Source organism: Rousettus aegyptiacus, unplaced genomic scaffold (genome assembly GCF_014176215.1).
Source record: "Rousettus aegyptiacus isolate mRouAeg1 unplaced genomic scaffold, mRouAeg1.p scaffold_m13_p_9, whole genome shotgun sequence".
Lineage (NCBI taxonomy): Eukaryota > Metazoa > Chordata > Mammalia > Chiroptera > Pteropodidae > Rousettus > Rousettus aegyptiacus.
Window position 1 is genome coordinate 1,109,766 of NW_023416312.1, and position 24,413 is coordinate 1,134,178.

Genomic DNA, 24,413 nt, shown 5'->3' on the forward strand with positions numbered 1-24,413 from the left:
CTGCCCCAGGACTCGTGGCAGCCAGCCTCAGTTCCCAGTGCGGCCTCTGCCACGTGCCTCCAAGACCAGCACAAGCAGCGACTGACTGCGGATCACTTCGTAGCTCCTACCAGGTAGCCCTGGGCCAGTCGCATGCAGCAGCTGACCTTGGCCTGCAAGGCAGCCCCTCCTAATAGGCCCCAGAACCAACACACCTGGAGGCTAGCTTCAGAGCACAGCAGAGCACCACCTGTTTAGCCCAACAATTGGCACATGCAAAGGATGATCTCGGCAGGCACCAGAGCCCACTGGGGTGAATCTCGCTTTGACGGGTCAGCCCCTGCAGAGCAGCTCATATGCTGTGGTCATGGCCAGTCCTTGGAGCCAGTCAGCCTGAGCATCAGCTTACCCACTGATATGCCAACAGCGACCAATGCCCAAGTACAAGGGCACACACACAACCCACACAAGAAACACTCCTGAGGCACCCAGTTCAGGTGATCTGAGAGACTGCAGTACCAGCCACCCTGCCAAGACAGGGAGACATAGCAGATCTACCCAATACATAGAAAAAAAACAGAGAGAGGCAGCCAAAATGAGGAGACAAAGAAACACGTCCCAAATGAAAGAAGAGGAAAAATCTCCAGAAAAGGAACTCAATGAAATGGAGGCAAGCAATCTACCAGACACAGAGTTCAAAACACTGGTTATAAGGATGTTCGATGATCTCAGTGAGAATTTTACCAAAGAGACAATAAGCATAAAAAAGATGTAGAAACCATAAAAAAGAACTGGTCAGAAATGAAGAATACAGTAACTGAAATAAAGAATACACTAAAATCAATAACAGATGAGATGAAGCAGAGAATCAGTGATTTGGAAGATGAGGTAGCAGAAAACACCCAATCGGAACAGCAAAAAAGAAAAAAGAATTTAAAAAATGAGGATAGTTTAATGGACCTCGGGGACAACATCAACCATAAAAACATTCGCATTATAGGGGTACCAGAAGGAGAGAGAGAACAAGTGACTGAGAACCTATTCGAAGAAATAATGACTGAAAACTTCCCTAACCTGGCAAAGGAAATAGACGTACGAGACCAGAAGCACAGAGAGTCCCAAACAAGATGCACCCAAGGTGGCCCACACCAAGACACATCGTAATTAAAATGGCAAAGGGTAAAGACAAAGAATCTTCAAAGTAGCGAGAGAAAGACAGTTAGTAACCTCCGAGGGAGCTCCCATAATATTGTCAGATGATTTATCAGCAGAAACTTTGCAGTCCAGAAGGGACTGGCATGAAATAGCCGAAGTGATGAAAAGCAAGGACCTACGATCAAGATTACTCCACCCAGCAACACTATCGATTAAAATTGAACGAGCGATAAATAGCTTCCCAAACAAACAAAAAAGCTAAAGCCGTTCATCGTCACCAAACCAGCATTACGAGAAATGTTTAAGGGACTTCTTCAAAAAGAAGAGGAAAAAAGAACATAAATACGAATAAAGAAAATGGCAATAACTATGTACTTGTCAATAATCACTTTAAATGTAAATGAATTAAGTGTTCCAATAAAAACACATAGGGTAGTCGAATGGATAAGAAAATAAGACCCTTACATATGCTGTCTACAAGAGACACACTTCGGATTGAAAGAAAAACACACAGACAGAAAGTAAAAGGATAGACAAAGATATTTCATACAAATGGAAACGAAAAAATGCTGGCATAGCAATACTCATATCAGACAAAATAGACTTTAAAACAAAGGCTCCAATAAGAGACAAAGAAGGACATTTCATATGTAAAGTGATCAATCCAACAAGAGGATGTAACCTTTGTAAGCATGTACGCACCCGACACAGGAGCACCTAAATATATAAAGCGAATACTGAACAAGATAAAGGGAGACATGGACAGTAAGACAGTCAGAGTAGGGAACTTTAACACCCATTGATATCAATGGAACTTCTAGACACAAAACAAACAAGAAAACAGTGGCCTTTACTGACACATTAGACCATATGGATTTAATTGATATTTTTAGAGCATTTTACTCCAAAGCAGCAGAATATACATTTTTCTCAAGTGCACATGGAACGTTTTCCAAGATAGGCTGCATATTAGGCCAGAAAACAAGAAAAAAATTTAAGAAGATTAAAATTCTATCAAGCATCTTCTACCAAAATGGTATGAAACTAGAAATCAATTACAAGGAAAAAGAAAAGAGAGAGAAAAATACACAAATACATGGAGACTAAATAACATGCTACTGAACAAGAAATGGGTTAACAATGGGATCAAGAAAGAAAACAAAAGATACCTTGAGACAAATGAAAATGAAAATACAATGACTCCAAATCTACGGGACAAAGCAAAAGTGGTCCTAAGAGTGAAATTCATAGCAATACAAGCCTACCTCAAGACACGAGGAAAATCTCAAACATCTACCCTTATAACTAAAGGAACTAGAAAAAGAACAGCAAACAAAGCCCAGAGTAGAAGGAAGGAAATAATAAAGATCAGAGCGGAAATAAACAAAAGAGTCTAAAAAAATCATACAGAAGATCAATGAAACCAAGAGCTGGTTCTTTAAAAAGATAAATGAAAGTGATAAACCTTTAACCAGACTCATCACGAAAGAGAGAACCCAAATAAATAAAATCAGAGATGAAAGAGAAGTGGCAAGTGACACCACAGAAATACAAAGGTTAATTAGAAAATACGATGAAGAATTATATGCCAGCAAATGGACAAGCTGAAAGAAATGGATAAATTCCTAGAAACATACAATCTTCCAAGACTGACTCAAAAAGAAACAAAATCTGAACAGAACGATTACTACTAATGAATCGAATTAGTAATCAAAAACCTATCGACAAAGCTTCACAGGTAAATTTTTACCGAACATTCAAAGAAGAATTAACACCTATCCTTCTAAAACTATTCCAAAAAAATTCAAGAAAATGGAACGCTCCCCACGCTTATTTTACAAGATCTTATTCCAAAACCAGGCAAAGACATTACAAATAAATAAATAAATAAATAAATAAATAAATAAATAAATAAATAAATAAATAAATTGTAGGCTGATATCCCTGATGAACATAGATCTAAAAATCCTCAACAAAATATTAGCAAGCAGAATTCAGCAATACATTAAAAAGATGATGCACCATGATCAAATGGGATTTATTCCTGGGATACACAGTTGGTTCAATAGCTGCAAATCAATTAACCGCATAAACAAAATGAAGGATAAAAATCATATGATCGTATCAAAATATGCAGAAAAGCATTTGACAAAATTCAGCATCCATTTATGATATAAAAATAAAAACCTCTCAGTAAAGTGGGACTGGAGGGGACATAACATAATAAAGGCCATCTATGACAAACTCGCAGTCAACATAATACTCAACAGTGAAAAGCTAAAAGCATTTTCCTAATATTTTGCTGAGGAACAAGACAAGGATGTCCACTTTCATCACTTTTATTTAACATAGTACTTGAAGTCCTAGCCACAGCAGTCATACAAGAAAAAAAAATTAAAGACATTCAAGTTGGGAATAAATGAAATAAAACTGTCATTTGCAGATGACATGATACTATATATAGAGAACCCTAAAAATTCCACCAGAAAACCATTACAACTGATAAGCGAATTGAATAAAGTAGCATGATACAAAATTAATATTCAGAAATCTATTGCATTTTTACACACTAATAATAAACTGTACAAAAGAGAAATGAAGAAAATAATCCCATTTACAATTGGATCCAAAAAAAATCTAGGAATAAATTTAACCAAGGGGGCAAAAGACTGTACTTGAAAAATTTTAAGACATTGAAGAAAGAAATCGAAGAGGTTACAAATAAATAGAAGCATATACTGTGCTCATAGATAGGAAGAATTAACATTGTTAAAATGTCCATACTACCCAAAGCAATCTACAGATTAAATGCAATCCCTATCGAAATGCCAATGGCATTTTTCACAGAACTACAACAAATAATTCTAAAATGTATATGGAACCACAAGAAACCATGAATAGCCACAGCAATCTTGAGAAAGAAGAACAAAGTTGGAGTTATCACACTATCTGATATCAAAGTATACGCGGCTATAGTAACCAAACCAGTATGTTACTGGAATAAAAACAGACACATAGATCAATGGAGCCGAATAGAGAGCCCAGATTAGACCTATGCCTATATGGTCAATTAATCTATGATGAAGGAGGCAAAAATAGGGCAAATACAGTTTATTCAATAAATGATGTTGGGAAAACTGGACAGATACATGCAAAAATGTGAAACTAGACTACCTTCTTACACCATATACAAGAATAAACTCAAATTGGATTAAACACTTAAATGTAAGGCCAGAAACTATAAAACTCCTAGAAGAAAACATAGGCAGTAAACCCTCTGATATTTCTCTTAGTAATATTTTTTTCTGATATATCTTCTTGGGCAAGGGAAACAGGAGAGAAAATAAATAAATGTGACTACATCAAATTAAAAAGTTTTTGCACCTCAAAGGAAACCATCAACAGAATGAAAGACAACCTATTGAATGAGAGAAGAAATTCACCAATGGTACATCAGATAAGGAGTTAATGTCCAAAATTTATAAAGAACTCATACAACTCAAAACCAACAAAACAAAACAAAACAAAACAAAAATCCAATTTAAAAATGTGTAGAACACCTGAATAGGTATTTCTCAAAAGAGGACAAATAGATGCGCAACAGATATGAAAAGATGCTCAACGTCACTAATCATCAGAGAAATGTAAATTAGAACCACAATGAGATATTATGTCACACCTGTCAGAATGGTTATCGTCAATAAATCAACAAATGACAAGAGTTAGCGAAGATGTGGAGGAAACGGAACCTTCGTGGACGATAGATGTGACTGCAAGTCAGTGCAGCCACTATGGAAAACAGTTTAGAGGTTTCTCAAAAAATAAAAAATAGGACTACCTTATGACCAAGCAATTCCAATTCTGTGTATTTATCTGAAGAAATCCAAAACGTTAATGCAAAAAAAATGTATGAACCCCTATGTTCATTGCAACATTATTTACAATAGTGAAGATATGGGAGCAACCTAAGTGCCCATCAATAGACAATTGGAAAAGTTGTAATACACACACGCACGTGCGTGCGCACACACACACACACACGCACACACAGTGGAATATTACTTGGCCATAAAAAAGAATGCAATGTTACCATTTGTGCCAACCTAGAGGGCATATGCTAAGTCAAATAAGCTGGACAGAGAAAGACAAATACCATATGATTTCACTTGTATGTGGAATCTAAAGAACAAAAGAAACAAACAAAACAGAAATGGACTCACAGATAAAGAGAACAAACTGATGGTTACAAGATGGGAGCGTTGGGTGAAAAAGATAAAGGGATGAAGAAGTTCAAATTGATAGTTACGAAACAGTCATAGGGATGTAAAGTACAGCATAGGGAATATAGTCCATAATAACTATGTATGGTGCCAGGTGAGTCCTAGGCTAATCAGGGGGATCGCTTCATAAATTATATAAATGTCTAACCACTATGCTGCACTCCTGAAACTAACATAAAATAATATTTGATGTCAACTGTAATCGAAAAATAAAGATGATAATAAAATAAATGTGGTAATTAAAATAATCCACAGGGGAGAGGAAAGAGACATTCTAAGCAATGTGGGAGTCTTCTATATACTTAGGAATTTAGGATCTTTCATCATTTAAGTAAATGCCAAACAACAGTGAAAATGCATGTGATCTTTTCTGTTTGCCAACGCCCCCCCATCCGCCCAACACACAAAACAAAATTTCCGCCATCCTCGGAGCCAGCCTGAGCCCTGTGAGACTGATCCTAATGGGCTGCATCTCAGTAGAGTGTTCGGGTTTGGTACTAAAAGAACACGAGGCAGCAAGAAGACCAAGACGTTGGGGTATTTGTCATCCCGCTCCATCTCAGCTTCTCTATAGTTTCTCCTCGCTACGGTCCTCTCTGGGTACGCTTCCAGGGTCCCTTTGATGAAGGCTGAAAGTCACTGGGTTCTGGTAACTCAGGTCCCTCCCTGTGTCCAAGTGGTAACAGCCTCCGGGGGTGCTAATCACAGTGTGTTTTACCACCCCTTGTTGGTTTCCTTAAAGCTATTGACACATCCGTGACAGGTCATCCCTTAAGCTAAGCCTTTTTGAGTGTTTCATCTGTTTCCTGCTGGGATCCTGATGGATACGACAACCTTGCTGTGAGTCAGCAGCGAAGGTGGAAGAATGCCTTATCTTTTGAGATCGAAGTTGAGACTCTGTTATACATTGTGCTTATACCATCAATGACATCGTGATGGGACTGTTAAAAGTCACATACATAAAGAAACACTGATCAAATGATACTACATATTACCATTGTCGAATTCTCCCAGCAAACTCGACATGCCATTTTCTTGCTAAACTCTTCTGACTCTGTGGACCTAATTAAAATGGCACCATCGAGTGAGGAATCCGGAGCAGCATCCAGGGGTTCTGGGCGTGTGGGCTGGCACCCACCTGGCTCAGTGGAGCTCAGCGAACGCAGGGCTGAGATGCTCCACATGCAAGCGAGATGCTTTCAGCTTCTTTATTTTACTTGGACTGACTTATATGTTTCTTTACCAGATAGTTCAGTCAGCTGCAGAAAGGGGTCATTCAAAAACTATTTTAAAAGTTTATTCATCTTAAAGTCTTTTGCTGTTTCCATGGCAACTTTTCCCCAAAGCCACCACAACTCCAAATTCTTTTGAAAGTTTCATCACAGAAATCTAGTTTAGCTGACACTCCAAATACTCAAATTTTACTATAAAATTTGTGTTAAGTTAGAAGAGTTCTAAGAATGTGTCAAATAACCCAAGAGAAGGGTTTCACTTCACAGGGTCATGACATCTTTCAAGGAAAGAGCCCTGAGTAACAATGATCATATCTGAATGAACGAATTAGTCTTATAATTTGTGTATCACTTCTCCGAACTGAGTAGTATCCCAAAGGCACATCCAGGTAGTCCCCATGAAGATAAAGCGTGGGAGTCCTTGTTTCATTTGATCTACGTTTAAGTTTGTAAGTATTCAGAATGTATTTAAGAGGAAAATAAACCAGAGAAGTTGCTCTTTTGAAAATAAGGGTAGAATTAGAAAATCTTAAAAGGTACATTAAAAGATATTAAATTAATTATATATGTTTGTAAATGGCGGTGATCTTAGTTCAAAGTTTTGTCAGCACGTGAGACTTTCAAAACTACCCCACATCATTTCTGAGCTTACAGTCTAAAACAGGCCATGATAATTAACATTCTGTGAAGTGGCCGGGACTTAAGAAAGGTCCCCACAGTCCTCGTCAAGGGCGAACTAGATAGAGCGTCAACGTACCTGTCACCCTGGGCTGCTCAGGAGACTTTTAACCCAATGAGATGGAGAGAGAAGAGCTAGGAGGAACTGTCTACCCGCTTCTTCCTTTTGCTTTTCTTCCAGAGCCTTCTGCAGTTTCCCTAGAGCAGGCCGATCCACATCAGATCTCCAACGAGGGGTCGCTGGCTGTACGTGGGCCCTAGATTCTCACTCGCACACAGTCAGAGATCCAATGTCCATGCACGAAGCCTTTCTGAGAACCTCTCACAGCCTAATTCGGAGATTATGATTGCTAATTTTAGACCCAGGACTAACAGATTTAATAAACTAGTATTCCAGCAAAATCAGAAGAGAGGCAGAGAATTAGACAAGGCTATCAGACACGCATCTATCGAGACGTCAGCTAAAGTCTCACACAGAAGACAGGACATGTTTTGAAAAATAAGGCCCGAGATTACAGAGGGCGTCAGAGTTGAAGAGTGAAGAAGCAAAGGGCTCTAAACAAAGCAGAGGCTTCTAGAAGGGCCACCTTCACCCTTTCCAGAGTAAGCCCTGCACAGTCTGAAACACGCTGTTTATAACCGGGACTCGTGTGGAAAAGGCAACTCGCATTTTCTCAACTCCATCTCTTAATGCCAAGGAGAAGCACCATACACAATGATCTCCAAAACTGTAAGATTTCGATGTCTACAGAGACATACTTAAGTAAAGGTTTCTTAAACCAGCAATACCGACGCTTGGGCCAGGCAATTCTTTGTTGGGCTGTGCTGTGCATTGGAGGATGTTGAGCATCCTACCAGATATCAAAAGTGCCCCTTGCCAACTGTGACAATGAGCAATGCCTCCTGACACGACCCACTATCTCCTGGTTGAGAACCGCTGGCCTAGGTTACCTAGCGAATGGATGCTGATGGACGTATCGCCAGACCACGCTATGCAGAGGAAACATTCCTATGCCTCGTGCATCCTTAGAGAATTCATCTGACGTGAACACTAGGTTGTAAAACAAAAGACCTCTCCGAAAACTTGTACTGTGTTACCTCAGAGTCACCTGAGGCGAAGTACTAGATCGTACTCTCTGGGTCCACTTTACCACTGAATCCTAGAGTCTGTGGTTCTTGAATAGTAAGTGGTTCACCATGTAACTTAATCAGTGGTTTCCAAACATTACTGATATTAGAATCGCCTCCAAAGCTTTTTCTAAGTATCAATTCCAAGACAAGGCCTTGGAAATTCTCATTTAGTGAATAAGGTGAAATCCTGGAAGCCAATATGTTTTACAACCATCAGCTGAGAATGAGTAAAGTTTTGAACCCCCTAGTGTAAACTAGGTAAAAACACCCAGGCAGCCAGATTCATCTGCTCACAGACATTTATTGGGTGTTTACCCTATGCCAGGGCCCACACTAGGCATGGAGATATGGTGTGAATGACTGGGTCTCTGCCCTAAGTAAGCTTACACACCAGCACAGAGAGATAGACAAACAATGAATGTATATATAATACCAAGTAGTGACATAAACAACAAAAGCACCAGGCCCTGTGATATGATCAATAGTAATTCAGTGAAGTCAGAGCACTTTGGGGAGAGCAGTCATGGAAGGTGACATTTTTTTCTGCCACTTGTAGGACATAAAAAAAATCCCGCCACACAAAGAACATCTCAGGCAGAGGGACGGCAAGTACAAAGGCCTTGGGCAAGAAAGAGCTGGTTTCATTTGATGAACAGAAAAGACACCACGCGACCAGGCAGTGGTAAGACGAGGAAGGGTGTTGAGAAGCAGTTAGGATCATGTAGGCAGATTTGGAAGGCCAAGGTCATGGATGAAGATATTAGTCTAAGTGTAACCGAAAATCCAATCGGAGAGCTTTAAGCACTAAAATGTTACGACTTCATTTTCTTCTTAAAAGAGCTCACTGGCCACAGGATTGTAATATAGGGTTACAGTGTTACCTTAGCGAGGATGATGGATGCTGAGGGTTTGGATTTAGGTGACAACAGTGAAGATGAAAAGAAGAGGATGAATTTGGGAAGTACTGTGAAACACACCTAGCAGGGTTGGCTTGGATCTTCCAGTGGGAGATGCAGGAAACGAAGGCATTCGGGATGACCTCTAGGTTTTCCAGCTTGGGCAACCCCTCGAGTGGCCAACCATTTCTTGAGACAGGAGAGGCCAAGATTGATACAGGTCAGGGGCAAGTGAGGAATCGGAAGCCCAGTAAAGACTGTGTAAGACTGGACAATAACATCACAGTCAAGTCGAGACTCGAGTGCATTCGGTCCATGGCTCACCATGTGGGAACAGGAAGAGTAAATGATACAAGTTCATTACCAGAAAGGACTAGGCAAAGTGTAGTACGTGTTTTCCTATGATAGGCAGAGATCTCCATTCCACACCACCCAACAGGAATCTGACCATTTATCAATTAACGGTGGGACTTAAGAAGCATTTAGAAGGAAGAGAGATATGGCTCCCTGAGATGATGGGCATTCCAGACCCAAGAGGCCACACCCAGAGAAAGTTCTGCGTTCAGCAGAAAAGAAACCATAGGGGGGTGAAAAAGGTATCCAGAATTAGTAGAGATGGGAATTAAGGGGATTTAATTATAATTAATATTACTTAATAGTAATATCTTATATTAATAGTAATAGTTAATAGTAATACAATGTTTAGCTAATATTAAGAAGATTTAATAAGTAAATAAATTATTTACTTAGAACTTGGCAAAACTCTTGCTTTTGTGAGGAGACAGACAATATGCAATCAGAATGTTATAAAAGTGAATTCCAGGCCACGCTCCTAAATTTCCTAAGATATCTACACTGGCAGCATCAATGGATGGCAACGGGTTCACATCAGCTCGGCCAACCTGCGACAGTGCCTGGTTCTGGGTGTCTTTGGAATTACCCAAGAATATCCTGTAGTCAACGTCGCTGAATTATTAAGTGCACTGACCGAAGTCAAAGCCTTTGGAAAGCCAACGTCCCAGAGAGCAGATGTGGAAAGTTTTATATGAAGCCCTTAACTGTTTTGGGTGAAGAGAGGCTCCCTTTCGGGTCAAGCAGCTTAGCCCGTCTGGTGGGGCGCCTAGGGAGGGGTTAAGTAGAGCGAGAGAACAGTCAGCATTTAATGACAAGGCTGTGGTCAAGAGCACAGATGGTGGGGCGGCCGCACCAAACAGGAAGTGAGGTCAGTAACAGAGGAGCCCAGAAGGAGGCAGATCCAAGGGACAAGAATGGCTGCATCTTGACAGCTGGACTCCGCTGGGACCAGTGCCAAATCAGAGCCTAAGCCCCTCGCTCTCCGACACCTCAGTAAACAGAACACGCATCACCCACCCACAGTTTTGTCTAGCCAGAGGCAGCACAAAACCATCTTATTGTTCTCTTTTCATAGAAAAGGGGTGAAAATAAGTGTGTGCCTCCAGGGAATGGCTTGGGATGGTAGTATTCACAGGCTGCTCCGAAGGGCCTCTGAAGATTTATTCTAGAAGGAAGGCTCAGTGCAGTAACTCTACGGAAGGCGTTTCCATACTTAATTGCATGGGTTGTCATGAAATTCGACATATGTTACATGATCTTGGCAGACAATCAAGGTTTGTAATATTTTGACAGTGGTTAATGGAAGAAAGCATTTGAGGGCTGTCGGGGAAGTCTGATTAACGTAATCTTTAACCCAGGCCAAGTGACCTGACTATTGGGGGTCACCGAGAGCAGGAGAATATGGTTAAAGTCGTGATCACTGTAAATGAGGTGACTCATTACTCTACTCCCAGCACTTGTGCTGTGTTTGAGGCTCTCTCTGAAGTTTGCTGAAGAGTATGAATAATATTCGTAATAACATTTGCCATACTTTCTCTTTTCCGATTTTTTTATTACCTAGTAATTGTCACGTCTTCTTAAAAACATGCATGAAAATCAGATAGACCAGTGAGTCTCACGTGGGAGCAATTTTGCCCCCCAAAGGGATATTTGGCAACGTCTGGAGACATTTTTGGTTGTCACTTCTGGGTGGCGGGGGGATATTATGCTATTGGCATCTAGTGTAGAGAGGCCAAGGACTCTGCTAACATGCTGTGCTGCACAGGACAGCTCCGACCGCAAAGAGAGACTATCCTGCCCAAGATGTTGATTCTGCTGAGGCTGAGAAAACCTGAGAAAGACATAAATATACGGCCTCGAACTGAATGGATATTTTAGAACTTGTTTTTTGTCTATACCGGTCCGATTAAAGAGCTATTTGGCCATGCCATTCAACAATAGGGACAGTCACACGAAGTCACTGAAAGTATGATATTTGATTGTTGGTTTATTACAATGACAAAATGGGGAGGGAGCAGGATAACTCGGCTCATCTCAGTTATCTAAATGAGTCGGACAAGCTGTGTGGGATCAGGGCATCTGAATAAAGCTCTCCATTCTGTCACCAATTACGTCTGTGCCGCCTTGAACTTATCGCCCTAAGCTTGGATTTCTTCAGCCATGAAATAGAAAACTGTCTAACCCACCAGCTGGATTTGAGGCCAAAATTGACACCGACCACGTCCAAACACTTTGCGATTTGTATAAGACAACAAATGTGAAGGAAGCGTTACCAGGCAATCACTGATTGATCCAGGCGTGGGGTCCTTGACCCCCACGCTCTGGCACCTCCACGGCTCATCCAAATGAAGTCCAGCCGCTTCACCATCCTAAGGAGATCTCGAATATCCCAGAAGTTCTTGGCCTGCAGCCCAGCTCCCCCCATCCCAGCATAGTCAGCTCCCGTATCTCCTTGACCCGATCGCCCAGATGCGCTCTGGCTCCTCCTCACCCTTGACTGACCCCATCCTAGGCCAGAGCAGGCTGTTCAAAATGCAAAGCTGATCAAGTCATTCAGAAAGACACCCAGCTGGAGGGATGGAGTCACCACAAACCGAATGTGGGAAAACCGTGGGAGGAAAGGTCGGAAGGAGAACATTAGTGCTCACACGCATTTTTATTACAGCGATAAGCCGAGACGACGGTGGTACCGTACCTGGGAAAAGTGGAATGGATTATACAAGCACGGCATGCTCTTCCATACTTAAGTGCTTGCATTTCTGTTTCCGAGCGTTATGACCATTTAAAAGGATGAGTGAAGAGTTCATAGCAACTCTTAACATTTTCTCTATTTACTCGTCTCTTTGGAAAATCACCCAAATAGCTGGCACACAATAAGCACTCAACAGATGTTTGATGAATGAATAAAGTGTGAGCCACCGATTTCTTATCTGCAGGCTCATCTTGGACAAATGAAACGAACACTAAAAGAAGAACATTAAATACTCGCCCTCGGATTATATTTCAGGGGAGCAAGAGCTACTGAGGACACATGAAGGGTAATTCTTTTCCAGGAAGACTCAGACGAAAAAGAAAAAAAAAGCCTCCAAGAACCCAGGACAATCAATACACGATGGGACAAAACTGCGAGAAAGCAAAGTGGAATATTTGTGCTAAGAGGCAAAACGAGCTTTTGAAATCGCCTAAACCAATATGGGAGATGAAGAGGAAGACTACAGTGTTCGGATAGATATTAAGCCACAGAGGGTTATGTTATTATGAAAAGCGATGGGTCGCACTTCACGAAGAACATTCTTTTGACTCGTGATGACACAGTGTGGCCGAATGCTGCTGCTTTATCATTCTGAAGTACGCAGAAGAGATGTCAGAGGACCCAGGTGACTTCTAGCCGGAAAGCCAACAAATTCCCTCTGGAATCTTCCTTTTTATAGCCTTAACTCAGAAAATATGCCTGTGATGATCTATGCTAGAATAAAGAGCTATTTCATCAGCCAATCTTCGGAGCCCAAGAGGACACATTAGCATCATCTTTTAGAGAGAGATGAGACAGCTGAATGAAAACAGTTTTTAAATTGTTTGGTGATGCACTGGATTTATTTGCACGACTGAGGCAACAGTCATTCATAAAGTGAGTAGGCAAATTCTATTTTATTTAAATTAAGGAGCCGGTTCCCACCTCTCGTCCCCAACCTTGTAAATGGCATAGAGACCTTAGATTGCAAATCAAAGGGCACCAGCACTCAATTCAAAATCTGGAAAAGGTGGTGAGGTCATTGGGCATTATGAGCACAGGCTCGAGATCTTCTCGTGCAGAGAAACGTCAGAGGAAAACAGGTTACCAGTAATAGCACATTAAAAGGCAAATCACTGAGCCCCCAGCGTCTCCAAATATGAACAAGCCGTAGTAACTTGCTATTTTGAGGCTCGAAACTCTGACAAAAGTAGAGAAAGAGCTGTCGCCGGTTCCTAAAATGTTTGCCTGGGAAGAGCTCTTAACAATTTTGTAATTCGGGTCCTTTTTTTCCAGCCCAGCAAAGTGACCCAGCAGAGGTTCCCGGTTACCCAAATGGCCGGTGGCACCAGGAGCCAACTCGGGCAGCTCCGGGACCTCTGTACCCATCAGCCTTGTCCACCTCAACTCCCTTCTTAAAACACACAGCCTTACGTGGAGAGTGCATTTTGGAGGGCACGAAATCCTCACAGATAACTAACTAACTGTCTTTGCCTGATTCTAAATATTGATGATTCTTGTCTTACCTTTCTGCATGTTTCTCTCCAATTTTTAAAGTTGGCATTTAGCATGTCCAATCTCAACAGTGAAAACCCTGTCAAGGAAAACTCAGTAAAGTAGCAGATGATGGAACCACCCTAAATGCCTCGTCTCAAAATGACACATCTTACAATTGGAAAACAAACGTCTAAAGGCTGGAGCTCACTAGCACTGCTGCCGGCGGCTTCCTGGAGGTGGCGTTCAGAATCTTCAGCAGTAATACTCATTCCTCAGAAACACCTTTCTTTTTCTGCCTTCTTTTCTTTCTTTTCTCTCAAAATTAAACTCAATCTAGAACTGATTTGGTAGGTCGGTCCTGAATCTTGAAATCTTGACTCCTTCTTTTAAGAAGGCAAACTCCATATCCACTGTGTCCTGTGGGACTCCAGCACTGAGCACAGCGCCTGGCACATAGCGGGTCCCCAATCAATATTTGTGGAATCTGTGGGTCGACGGGGAGAAGAGAGGCCGGCGACGAAGACCCCCGGGCGCCCTCTGTTATGAATCAGGTGACGTGCACCGTTCGGTCCCGCTACGGATTGGGAGGGAAATGCACGCACACCGTGTGCCCACAAAGCGAGCCGGCTGCGCCCCGGCGCGCCCGGTGGCCACGCGCTGGGGTCACGAAGCGGCCTCCCACCCAGCGCTATCCCCGTTGTGGCGGCGTATGTGACAGAAGGCTGAGCGGGCGAACCTGAGCCCAGTCCCACGAGCCCCGTGTCGCAGCCCCTGGCCACCACTGCGGGCTCCGGGGCTGCGGGGTCCCCTTCTAAGGGGCGGCGGAGTTTCTGAGCAGTTGGCACTCTGGGGGGGACACACGCGGCACCCTCCAGTGCACCGCACCCCACCCCACCCCGCCCCACCCCACCCCACCGAGGACTTCAGGGGGAGCCACGAATCCCTCCGTGCATGAGCCGTTCCCTCGCGGGCCGGCGGAGTGGCGCCCCCTGTCACCTCTGTCCGCGCCGGGACACTCACCGCATAGTGCAGCTGCGGTTTCTCGCGGTACACCGGGTCCCCCATGTCGCCACCGGGAAGGAGTGGCGGGCCCCCGGGCACAGCCTGGGGTCGCGGCGCCTCTCCGAGGTCCCCTTATTTCACCGCCATCCCGGGCCGGCCCCCCGGACGCGAGCCCTGCTCCCGGCGCCCCGAGCGAGCGCGGTGCAAAGCGCCCCGGGCACCAGCGTCCCGCAGCCGAGCTGGAGGGACAGGGAGGAGGCAGCGGCGAATGGCAAGGAGGAGTAGCAGGAGGAGGAGTAGGGTAGGGAGGAGGAGTTGGAGGAGAGAGAGGAGGAAGGGGGGGGGAGGAGGGAGCGGCAGAGTCAGATGAGATGGGCGGGCGCTGAGGTCCTTCCGCTCCTGGCTGGCCCCTGTCGCGGCTGCCGCCGCCAGCTGCTGGGGGCTCAAGCGATCCAGCGCACCCACGACAGGTGTCAAGGCGGCCGGCGCTCCTACCCCCCGCCAGCCCGCGCCTGACCAAGCCGTCGACACCAGCGACAGGGCGAGGTCGGGTTTCCAGAAAACAGAGACTTTCACTAAGTTGCGAAGCGGCCGGGGAGGGCGGAGTTTCGGCGTCTGGAAAGCCCTCCTTTGGGACAGTCTCCACGGCGGGAACCGAGCAGCGGGCAGGCCGGGAGCGGCCGAGAGACGCTGCCCATGAGATCGGCTCAGGGCAAGGCGACCTGGCGGGGGGCCGGCCCCACCGCGCCACTTTGGGCAAAGCGAGCCCCCAGGAGGCTTCTAGGACCTGGGCACGTCAGAGGCACCCCACCGGAAGGGGGAGTCCTGTGAAGTCTGCCGGAGCGAGAGAGGTGGCGTCGGTGCCCGGCTGGATCTGAGTTGGGGTTGGGGGCGGTCCCCCAAAAGCTGCTTTCCGTGTCTTAGTTCTTAGGAGCGAGTCGGAAAACGACAAAGCTAGGATCTGGACGTAGAAAAACATGCGCCGCTTGCAAACGCCGCCGGGAAAGCCAAAGCATTTTTTAGCAGGCGCTGGAGGGGTGCGGCGCCGCCCCAGACCGGCCTCCGCTCTGCAGCCCCCCGCGGGGGAGAGCCCCGTCCCCTCCCCAGGCCTGGCGCTCTGTGATTTATGTGCAGCCTCCGACAAGCTGAGTCAGACAAAATCAAGAGTCCTGAGCCAGAACAGACACTCCAGACCCAGTGAAGTCAATCAGTCCAAGCCCGAGAGGCGTGTCTATCAAGGGGAAGACGCATTTGTGGGTGGTTTGGGTCAATTCCTGGGGTCCACTATACTAGACTCCCTGAGTGGTCCTCCACCTGCCCTGTGGGTAGGAAAATAGGACACGGCCCCTGACTTTGAGCCCTTACGATTTCGTTAGACAGACCACCCACTGGCATATAATATTTTGGAACAATTGGCAGCATAATAATTGTAAACAGCACTGGGAACGTGAAGCCCGGGGTGCAGGTATCCTGAAGAATTTGCCAGTAGATAACCCCGTGACAGCTCATCCGCTAGAGAACTGTAAGATTGTACCTACTGAAAGTGATCACAGCCTACCTTCCCACCCAGCAATTCCACTCCTAGGTATATAGAGGAATGGGGGCCGATGGCCTCCTGTGTACAACAATGTCCATAATATCTTCAGGCAGAATCACTAAAACGGTGACTCCGGAAACCATCGGAATGCCCACCAACTGGTGCGTGAGGAGCCATCCATGATCTGTTTTCCATACAATCGGATACTCCTCAGCAATGAAAGGAAAACGCTACTTGTGCGCATGCTGACGCGTATTATCCTCACGAATGTCACGCTGAGAGAAGGAAATCAGACACAAAGGAGGATACGCTGTAAGATTCCATTGATTTATTCTGGGATTGAAACTCGAGTGCTGAATTGAAATAGGCAAATCCGATCTATGGGGACAGAAGCCAGAATGGCGATTACCAAGATGGATAGGTGTTTACTGACTGGGAAGGGGGCGTGAGGGAACCTTTTGGGGTGCCGTGTCTTGAACTGGATGACAGCTACCTGAGTATTCCCACATATAAAAATTCACTGGGTGGTACAGTTCAGATTTGTGAAATTCGCATCCTTCGCTATGTGTATTTTATGCCACAATCAACTAAAAATCAAATAAATTTAAAATCAATCCCCTGCCCCAAACGGAAATGTCCAGCCAGTGCTTCCTGTCTTAAGAGAAAGTCAACCTCACCATTTGCCCGAGGCTCCTTCTCCCTGCGGCCAGTCCTACCCCATCTGCGCCCTCTGCTGCGCGGGAGGGCCGAGCACATCCACTCGCTTGGAAGGCTCTCCCTGCTCCCTGACACATCCAGGCGGGGCTGGAAAGATGACCCACTGAAGACCTGTCTTCACTTTCACTCTGTTCTGCTGCCGAAAGCAACCTTTAGACCTATGTCGTCAAAGATCCTTAGAATAAGGCAGAGAAGTAGCACAAGCTTCATTTAGCACGTCGCATCTTTCAGAGAATGCAGCTGGGGTCCACGAATGCCCCAACTTAGGGACCTTTGCTTCACTGTGCTTGATTTAGAAAGATGAACTCTCCGGCTTTGGGACTTCTTCCTCTGTCATGCCTGCCATTAAGCCCTTGAAGCTAAAAATCTCTTTCCCTATAAAACGGTTTCTTACACACACACACACACACACACACACACACACACACACGCACACACACACACACACGATGGCTCCAAGGATTTAAAAACCTTCAACCATAGTTCTTTGATCATTCCCCTACGTAAGGCACCTCCATGTGAAAACCGAGTCATCTTAGATTTTGTGTTCTGCCTTTGGAAAATGCATTACGTGACTAAATGGCATTACCGTAAGCCAACAATAATCTATCATTCCCAAATCATTTACAGTGAGTCCTCACCTCATGTTGTTCATAAGTTCTTAAAAACTGTGACTTTAAGTTAAACAATATATAAAGAAACCAATTCGGCCCTAGGCTAATTGATACAAACAAGCCTTAAGTTCCTATGATATATTTCTGGTTACAAAAACATCACGAAACTTCTAAATAAAGATCCAAAGCACTTCTAATATGAAACGTTGAAATAAATGTGAGCTATAGATACATTTGAGAAAGATGAATAAAAACAAGTAACAGAATGATTTTTCCAACCCACTTATGCTAGTTCAGGGTTGTGGTGGCTGAAGCCTCTCTCAACAGCTCATGGCACGAGGTGGGACCCAACCGGACAGGACCCCATTCCGGCTCAACGCCATTCACACCCACATCCGCACGCCCTCAGGCTGGGACAGTGTGGACACGCCAGCTCATCTCACTGTGCACAGCTCTGGAATGTGCGAGGACAGCAGAGTCCCTGGAGGAAACCCGCGCCGCCATGGGGAGAACTACAGACCCCACACAGACAGCGATTCCTGGGCAGGAATCGATTTTTTTTTTCCTCATCAATGTTATAACAATTTAAATGAAACAACGGTACCCCAGGGCCTGCCATATTCACATTTTAGTTCTGACTCTGCCTGCCAGCATATTTCTTGCTAAATCGTCATCGCTAAGTTGGAGTTAAATTTTCAAGTGCAGTAGAGTTGTTTTTCTATGTTTGAAAGGGTTGAGGAGTTAGGACAAAGCATTTAAGAAGAGAAATTATCAGTCCATGCTGCAAGACTCTTAAATTCACCTCAGAGTGAATCATACGCCTCTTCAGTTCTCATTCCGCTTGTTCAAGACTCAAGCAGGGACTTAAAAGTGTGTGCAGAACTCCATGAGAGGTCTGTTTAATCTTAAACAATGTGAATTCCACACATTATTACTATTTGCTATTGAGTCGTATGAGGTCTTTATATATTTTGTATATTAATTCCTTATCGGATATATGGTTTGCAAATACTTCCTCCCATTCCGTAGGCTGACTTCTCAGTGATTGTTTTGCTGTGCCGTAGCTTCTTAGTTTTCGGTAGTCCCACTTGTTTATTTTGGCTTTTCTTGCTTGCAGGTTTGGCGTCGTACCGATAATTCTTTATTGCGGAGGCTGTCGTATGCATCGTTAGATGCTTAGCGGTACCCATGGCATCAACCCGCTAGATTCAAGTATGATTTCTGTCCTCCAGTTGGGACAACCAAAGATATTTCCAGACATTGAAAAATATCCTCTGAAGGTGGGAGGCTAGATCACCCCTGTTTGAGGATTATTGCTTTTTACGAAGTTATGCATCCATAGCGTTATTTGTTTTCATGGATCATAAGCAAGGTTTATTATTATTATTATTATTATTATTATTACATCTTCTTTTACTCAAGGTTATATAATTCTACGTTGTCATACATATGCAGCTGTAGTTTGTCCATTCCCATTGCTGCCTAGTATCACACTGTATGTGTTTATCTCTATTTATGTTTTCAACTGCCGATGGACATTTGTGTCCTTTGTAGTTCTGGGCTACTGAAAACCAGGGCGCTTGAACAGCATCACACATATCTTATGCACATGCGCATGCATTTTTATAGGGTACGAACCTGGAAACAGAATTGTTGGGTCATAGGCATGCATATCTTCAACTTTACTGGACGATGCCCAACAGTTTTCCAAACTGATTGTACCAATTAGAATCTTTATTTACACTGCAGTATAAATAAACTGGACATAGTTTATATAAAGACTGAACATAGTTTAGAGTTGTCTCTCTTCTAGGTTTTTTCATGGGGCTACAAAGATAAAATTCAGGAACTCAAACTCCAAGATCAAGAAGGAGAAATGGGGAAGCAGCTTAAAAGGTCCTCCTTGTCCAAAATTGCATGTCTCCTGTAAGTGAAGGACCTACCGGCTCTGCCAGGAATTGGAAATGCCACTGCTGACTCTGTCCCCACATACAAGGAGGAGCAATGGGTACACTGGCTATGCTTCAGTGAGGGGACATTTTATTAGGCAAAAGTTCAGCATTCTGGGAGGGACGGCGTGGGGAGGGAATCTTAGCAACTCACTGTAAACATAAGTGCCACTTAAGGAATTGCCATTTTGCTCCACGGCCATAATTCTCCCCTTCCTCTTAACCCTAACAGGGGTATGGAGATAGGAGGAACTCAAGGAAGAATGAAGGTTCCATTCTTTTCTCCAGGTAAGTCAGAGATGACCCGCAGAAGACAGACCTGGTCAGAAGACTAGTGAATGAAGAATTCCTGGAGGCTCCAAGAATGGGGCCTGGAGCTATGGTAACATAAGACGGAGAAGAGAGAAAAGAATGCCCTGGCATTGCCTAGTACTACTGTCCTTGGCCTTGACCCCTACCATCGAGAGTATCAAAAATGATCTGCAAATGCAGAAAGAGAAGATTCGGTTTGGTATCATCGGTTTGTTCTATTCTTGCCATTTTGATAACTTCACTGCAGAACTGCTATCCAGTGACTCGTAGCAAGGGAGACCACCCTTAAGAAGTATCCACAGAGATGTTTCTAAAATAAATTTCTATTCAAGAGTCATTAGGCAAAATGGAGAGGCCGCAATCCCTTTAATTATGATTTCCCATAAAACAGTTTGAAAATGAAGCAACTACTAGTTTTCATTATATCCATCATCTAATGTTAGGTTATTGCCTCCATCTGACCCAATTACCAGCTCCTTTTGTCTGCGTGGTGTTGCAAGCACGTAAAGCCTGCGGGATGCTCATGACAATACCAGTGCTCCCTGCTAGAATTATGTGAAACAATAACAATCCCACTAATTATTAAGCACCAACAGCACTGGCCCTTTGTCCAGCTATATCTTTTGCAAACGGCAAAGCTGGATCCTCGTAATAATTGTGCGAGGAGAGTATGACTATATCCATTTTATTCATGAAAGTAATTAACTTGCTTTGCACATCTGGTAAATGGATATAAATGGAAGTTGGGTCGAAATCTCTTTGCAGGCCGTTCCAGTCCGTTTCTAAGTGGAAACTCTTTTTGCTAAGTCATTCATTCGATCGCCATGGTGCCCTCTTATAGAAGGTGCGTAGAGAGGGAGAAATTGCCAGGGTCCCATCTGTATCTTCCAGGCCAGTGTTTCTCAACGGGGACGAATTTTCCCCCACATGGACACTTGGCAACGTCTGGAGACATTTGCATTGTCACAACTGCGGGGAGAGGTGAGGTGGAGGGCGTGCTGCCACTCGGGTCTAGTGGGTAGAAGCCAGGGATATTGCTAAACATCATACAATGCACGGGTCGGCACCCCCGCAACAAAGAATGACCCTGCGCCAAGGTTCAGAAACCCTTCGTAGACATAAGAAATTCATCCTTTAATCATTTCCACTTAGTAGTACATATCACAGCAACAACGAATTTTCTTTCGGTGGAGTGAGTCTTGCACTACCCCAGAGAGATTTCCCCAGTGTAGAAGACTAGCGCTGAGCTCTGGGCCTCATGTGCAAGTGGGTCTCCAACCGACACAGCGTGTTGAAAGGCTAATCAGTAAAAACTGGCCATTTGTGTGATCGGAACTGGAAGCTTTGGAATCCTTCAGAGCACATGACTAGTCCCCCGATAAAACACTGGTTTGGAAGGCGTTGTGACTGGTGACACCTGGCATTATTCTGAGGCCTGAAGCTTGCAAAGCAATTTCCCATGTAACGATGCCCCTCCTGCAATTAATGCCTTTTGCAATTATGATTTTCATTTTTTAGAGGGAACAGAACATATAAGGCAAAAGTTAAGAGTTGATTATCAGAGTGTAATAAAATGAGAATTAAAGAAACAGAGTATCCTTCACTATTGAAGTCACTTAACTAAGTCTGTGTCTCAATTAATCCACCAAATAGAGAGAATGAACCAGAGAGTTCCATATCCCCAAGAAATGCTTGGTACATAAAGGTCAAGCATCAACGATTTAACACAGCTGTCTTTGGCTTGCTGGGCCATGAGCGCCAACCAAAGAACACTGCTCCAAGCTTAATTTCTAGATTCTTTTTCCTTGGGATCATGCTTCAGGAAAGCGGTTCACAGACAGGAGCAATTTTGTCCCTCAGGACACATTTGTTAGTATTTGAAGAGATCTGTAGTTTACAGCTACGCCACCCTGAATGAGCCCGACCCAGTCTGATTTCAGAAGCTAAGCAGGGTCGGGCCTGGTTAGTACTTGGATGGGAGACCACCTAGGAAGACCAGGTGCTGTAGGTGTAAAAAAAATAAAAAAATACGGGATTGTAAGCTGACACGGTCCTTGCAATCTGGGAGGTCAACCAAGGGTTGCCTCGCCTAAAAAAAAAAAAATGAAGAGATTTGTTACTGTCACAATGTGGGGGAGGGGTAGTGTAGCGGTATTTAATGGGCAGAGGCCAGGGATGCTGCCAAACATCCAACAGTGAACGAGCCAGTTCCACGCTCCCCAACACACACATGCAGAGCAAAGAATGACTTGTCCCCAAATGGACACAGTGCCAGGTCTGAGAAACCCGACTTTACGTGTAAAATTGTTCTGGTCAAAATAATTCTAATACATTAGAACCTAAGCATCAGACTAGGGCTTTTTTACTATTTCGACTTTGGTTGTCATCTTTCTTCACGTTGATACATAGAGCATATATGGAAAGATCATACCTGGAGAGACTGTAAGATTTCTTTTCCCTTTCAGCAGAAGATAGCACAAGAAGAAATGGGACCCCCCAAAAAATGGCTGATCAGTGTCTGAACGTATGGTCTTCAGAACCGTGTGCATCAGAATCACTAGAGGAGAAAGCTTTAAAACACAGGTCGCGAGACCCTCCCCAAAACGCGCTGAGACAGACTCTCTTGGGGCACCACCCCAGAATGAACATTTATTAGTGAGATCCCTCAACATCATGTGCAACATGGTTTGAGAACCACTGATGTAGGGGCTACTAAAATGCAGAACCTGATGCTCAGAAAGGCTGAGTGACTTGTTCAAAGTCATGCGGCTGGCATGCGACAATGTCAGAACCCATCCCAAGCTTTGGATTTAATATTAAAAGAAGGGAAAATATCCCTAAGTTTATGACTAACAAGCAAGAATCGGATTCACTTCTAGTTATTGAAAAAGAACTGAACACGACATTTGGCCCAGTTCGGCACAGTCCAGAACCTGCTAAGTGACTTGCTACATTTTCCTGTGGTTTTGTCAAGTTTTCTCTCACTATTGTCTTCATGACTATGACCGAAAAGAATGCTACACATGACTCTTTTCAAAGCACTTAGGATAACTGATCTCCATTAAATTTTATCTTTCAAAACCATGGAATTCCTTTTCTCACATTAACATGTCAAGAAATGACAAATGTGTATAAATTACAGAGATTACTAGTCCTTTAGATTTTCCAAAGGGAAAATCCCTTCGGAATCTATTACAAAACTTTCCCATCTAGAAAATAGTTCCTCGTCTCCTATCTTGTTGATGGGAATCTAAAGTCTGAGATTTGGAACAAAAGAAAGTGGTTATGTCCATCACAACAATGAGACACCTTCCGGGCTATTGGTTTGCATTTCTGTAAGTCCAATTTTCACAATGGAATGATGGAAAGAACAGAGACAATTCTGTCTGTGAGACTTGAAGAATGACATGAAGATAATGATGAATAATTTGAAAGTATGTCAAGTGTAAGAAAGGAAAGTCTCGGCAGTTTTCTCCAGAAGGCTGGACAAGGACCAAGAGCGGAAGTGTTCGGCGCAACAGGCTTACAGCTTTCTACACTTTACCTGACAAACGCACTCCTAAGTATATAGTGAAGAGAAATAAAAACATAGGTTTGGAGGAGGAGGGAGGGGGAGAGGTAGACGGGAGGGGGATTTAAATCATTTCTTCACTTTAAAAAATAAGTAAATAAATTAAATTAAACTGAGAAAAAATAACTACAAAAATCCCCTCAAAATAAAAATAAAATAAAAATTTTAAAAAAAACACAGTCCACATAAAAACTTGTACACGAATATCGATAGCACTACTATTTACGAGAGTCAAAAGGTGGAAACGACCCAAATGTTCATCAACTGATGAACGGATAAACAAAATGTGGTCCGTCCATATAACGGAAGATGATTTGGCCCTTAAAAGGAATGAAGTAGTGTTATGTGATAAAACATGAATGAAGAAAACATTATGCTAAGTGAAGAAGCCAGACACAAAAGACCAAATCTTATCCGATTCTATTTATATGAAATATGCAGAACAGGCAAATTCACAGAGATGAGATGTAGACCCACAGTTGTCTAGGGCTGGGGAGATGAGGGGTTGGGGAGTTGAGGCGGTAATAACTAAAGGGTACAAGGTTTCTCTTTGGGGAGGATGAAAATGTTCTAAAGTTGATTGTGGGGATGCCTGCACAACCCTCAATATACTTCAAAACAACTGAATTGTTCGCTTTAAATGGGTGAATTGTATGAAATGTGAATTCTATCTCCATAAAGTTTAGAAAGAAAGAAAGAAAGAAAGAAAGAAAGAAAGAAAGAAAGAAAGAAAGAAAGAAAAAGGAAAGGAAGGAAAGGACATGAAATGAACGTGAAA

General features: G+C 43.7%; 1 protein-coding gene and 1 pseudogene across 2 annotated transcripts in view; one reads left to right on the plus strand and one right to left on the minus strand.

Moving 5' to 3' along the window:
• Positions 1-24,413, minus strand: part of ARHGAP6 (Rho GTPase activating protein 6) — a 436,053-nt gene that overhangs the window by 223,355 nt on the left and 188,285 nt on the right. The window contains exon 1 of one of the 2 annotated variants that reach the window (XM_016131718.2): positions 14,954-15,203. The exons of the other annotated variant lie outside the window; for it this stretch is intronic. Coding sequence (XP_015987204.1) covers positions 14,954-14,998 — 45 coding nt within the window. The 5' untranslated portion in view covers positions 14,999-15,203. Of the gene's footprint in view, positions 1-14,953; positions 15,204-24,413 lie in introns of those variants that run through there. 2 annotated transcript variants of the gene reach the window in all.
• On the plus strand, positions 21,957-22,075 carry LOC118608476 (annotated as a pseudogene).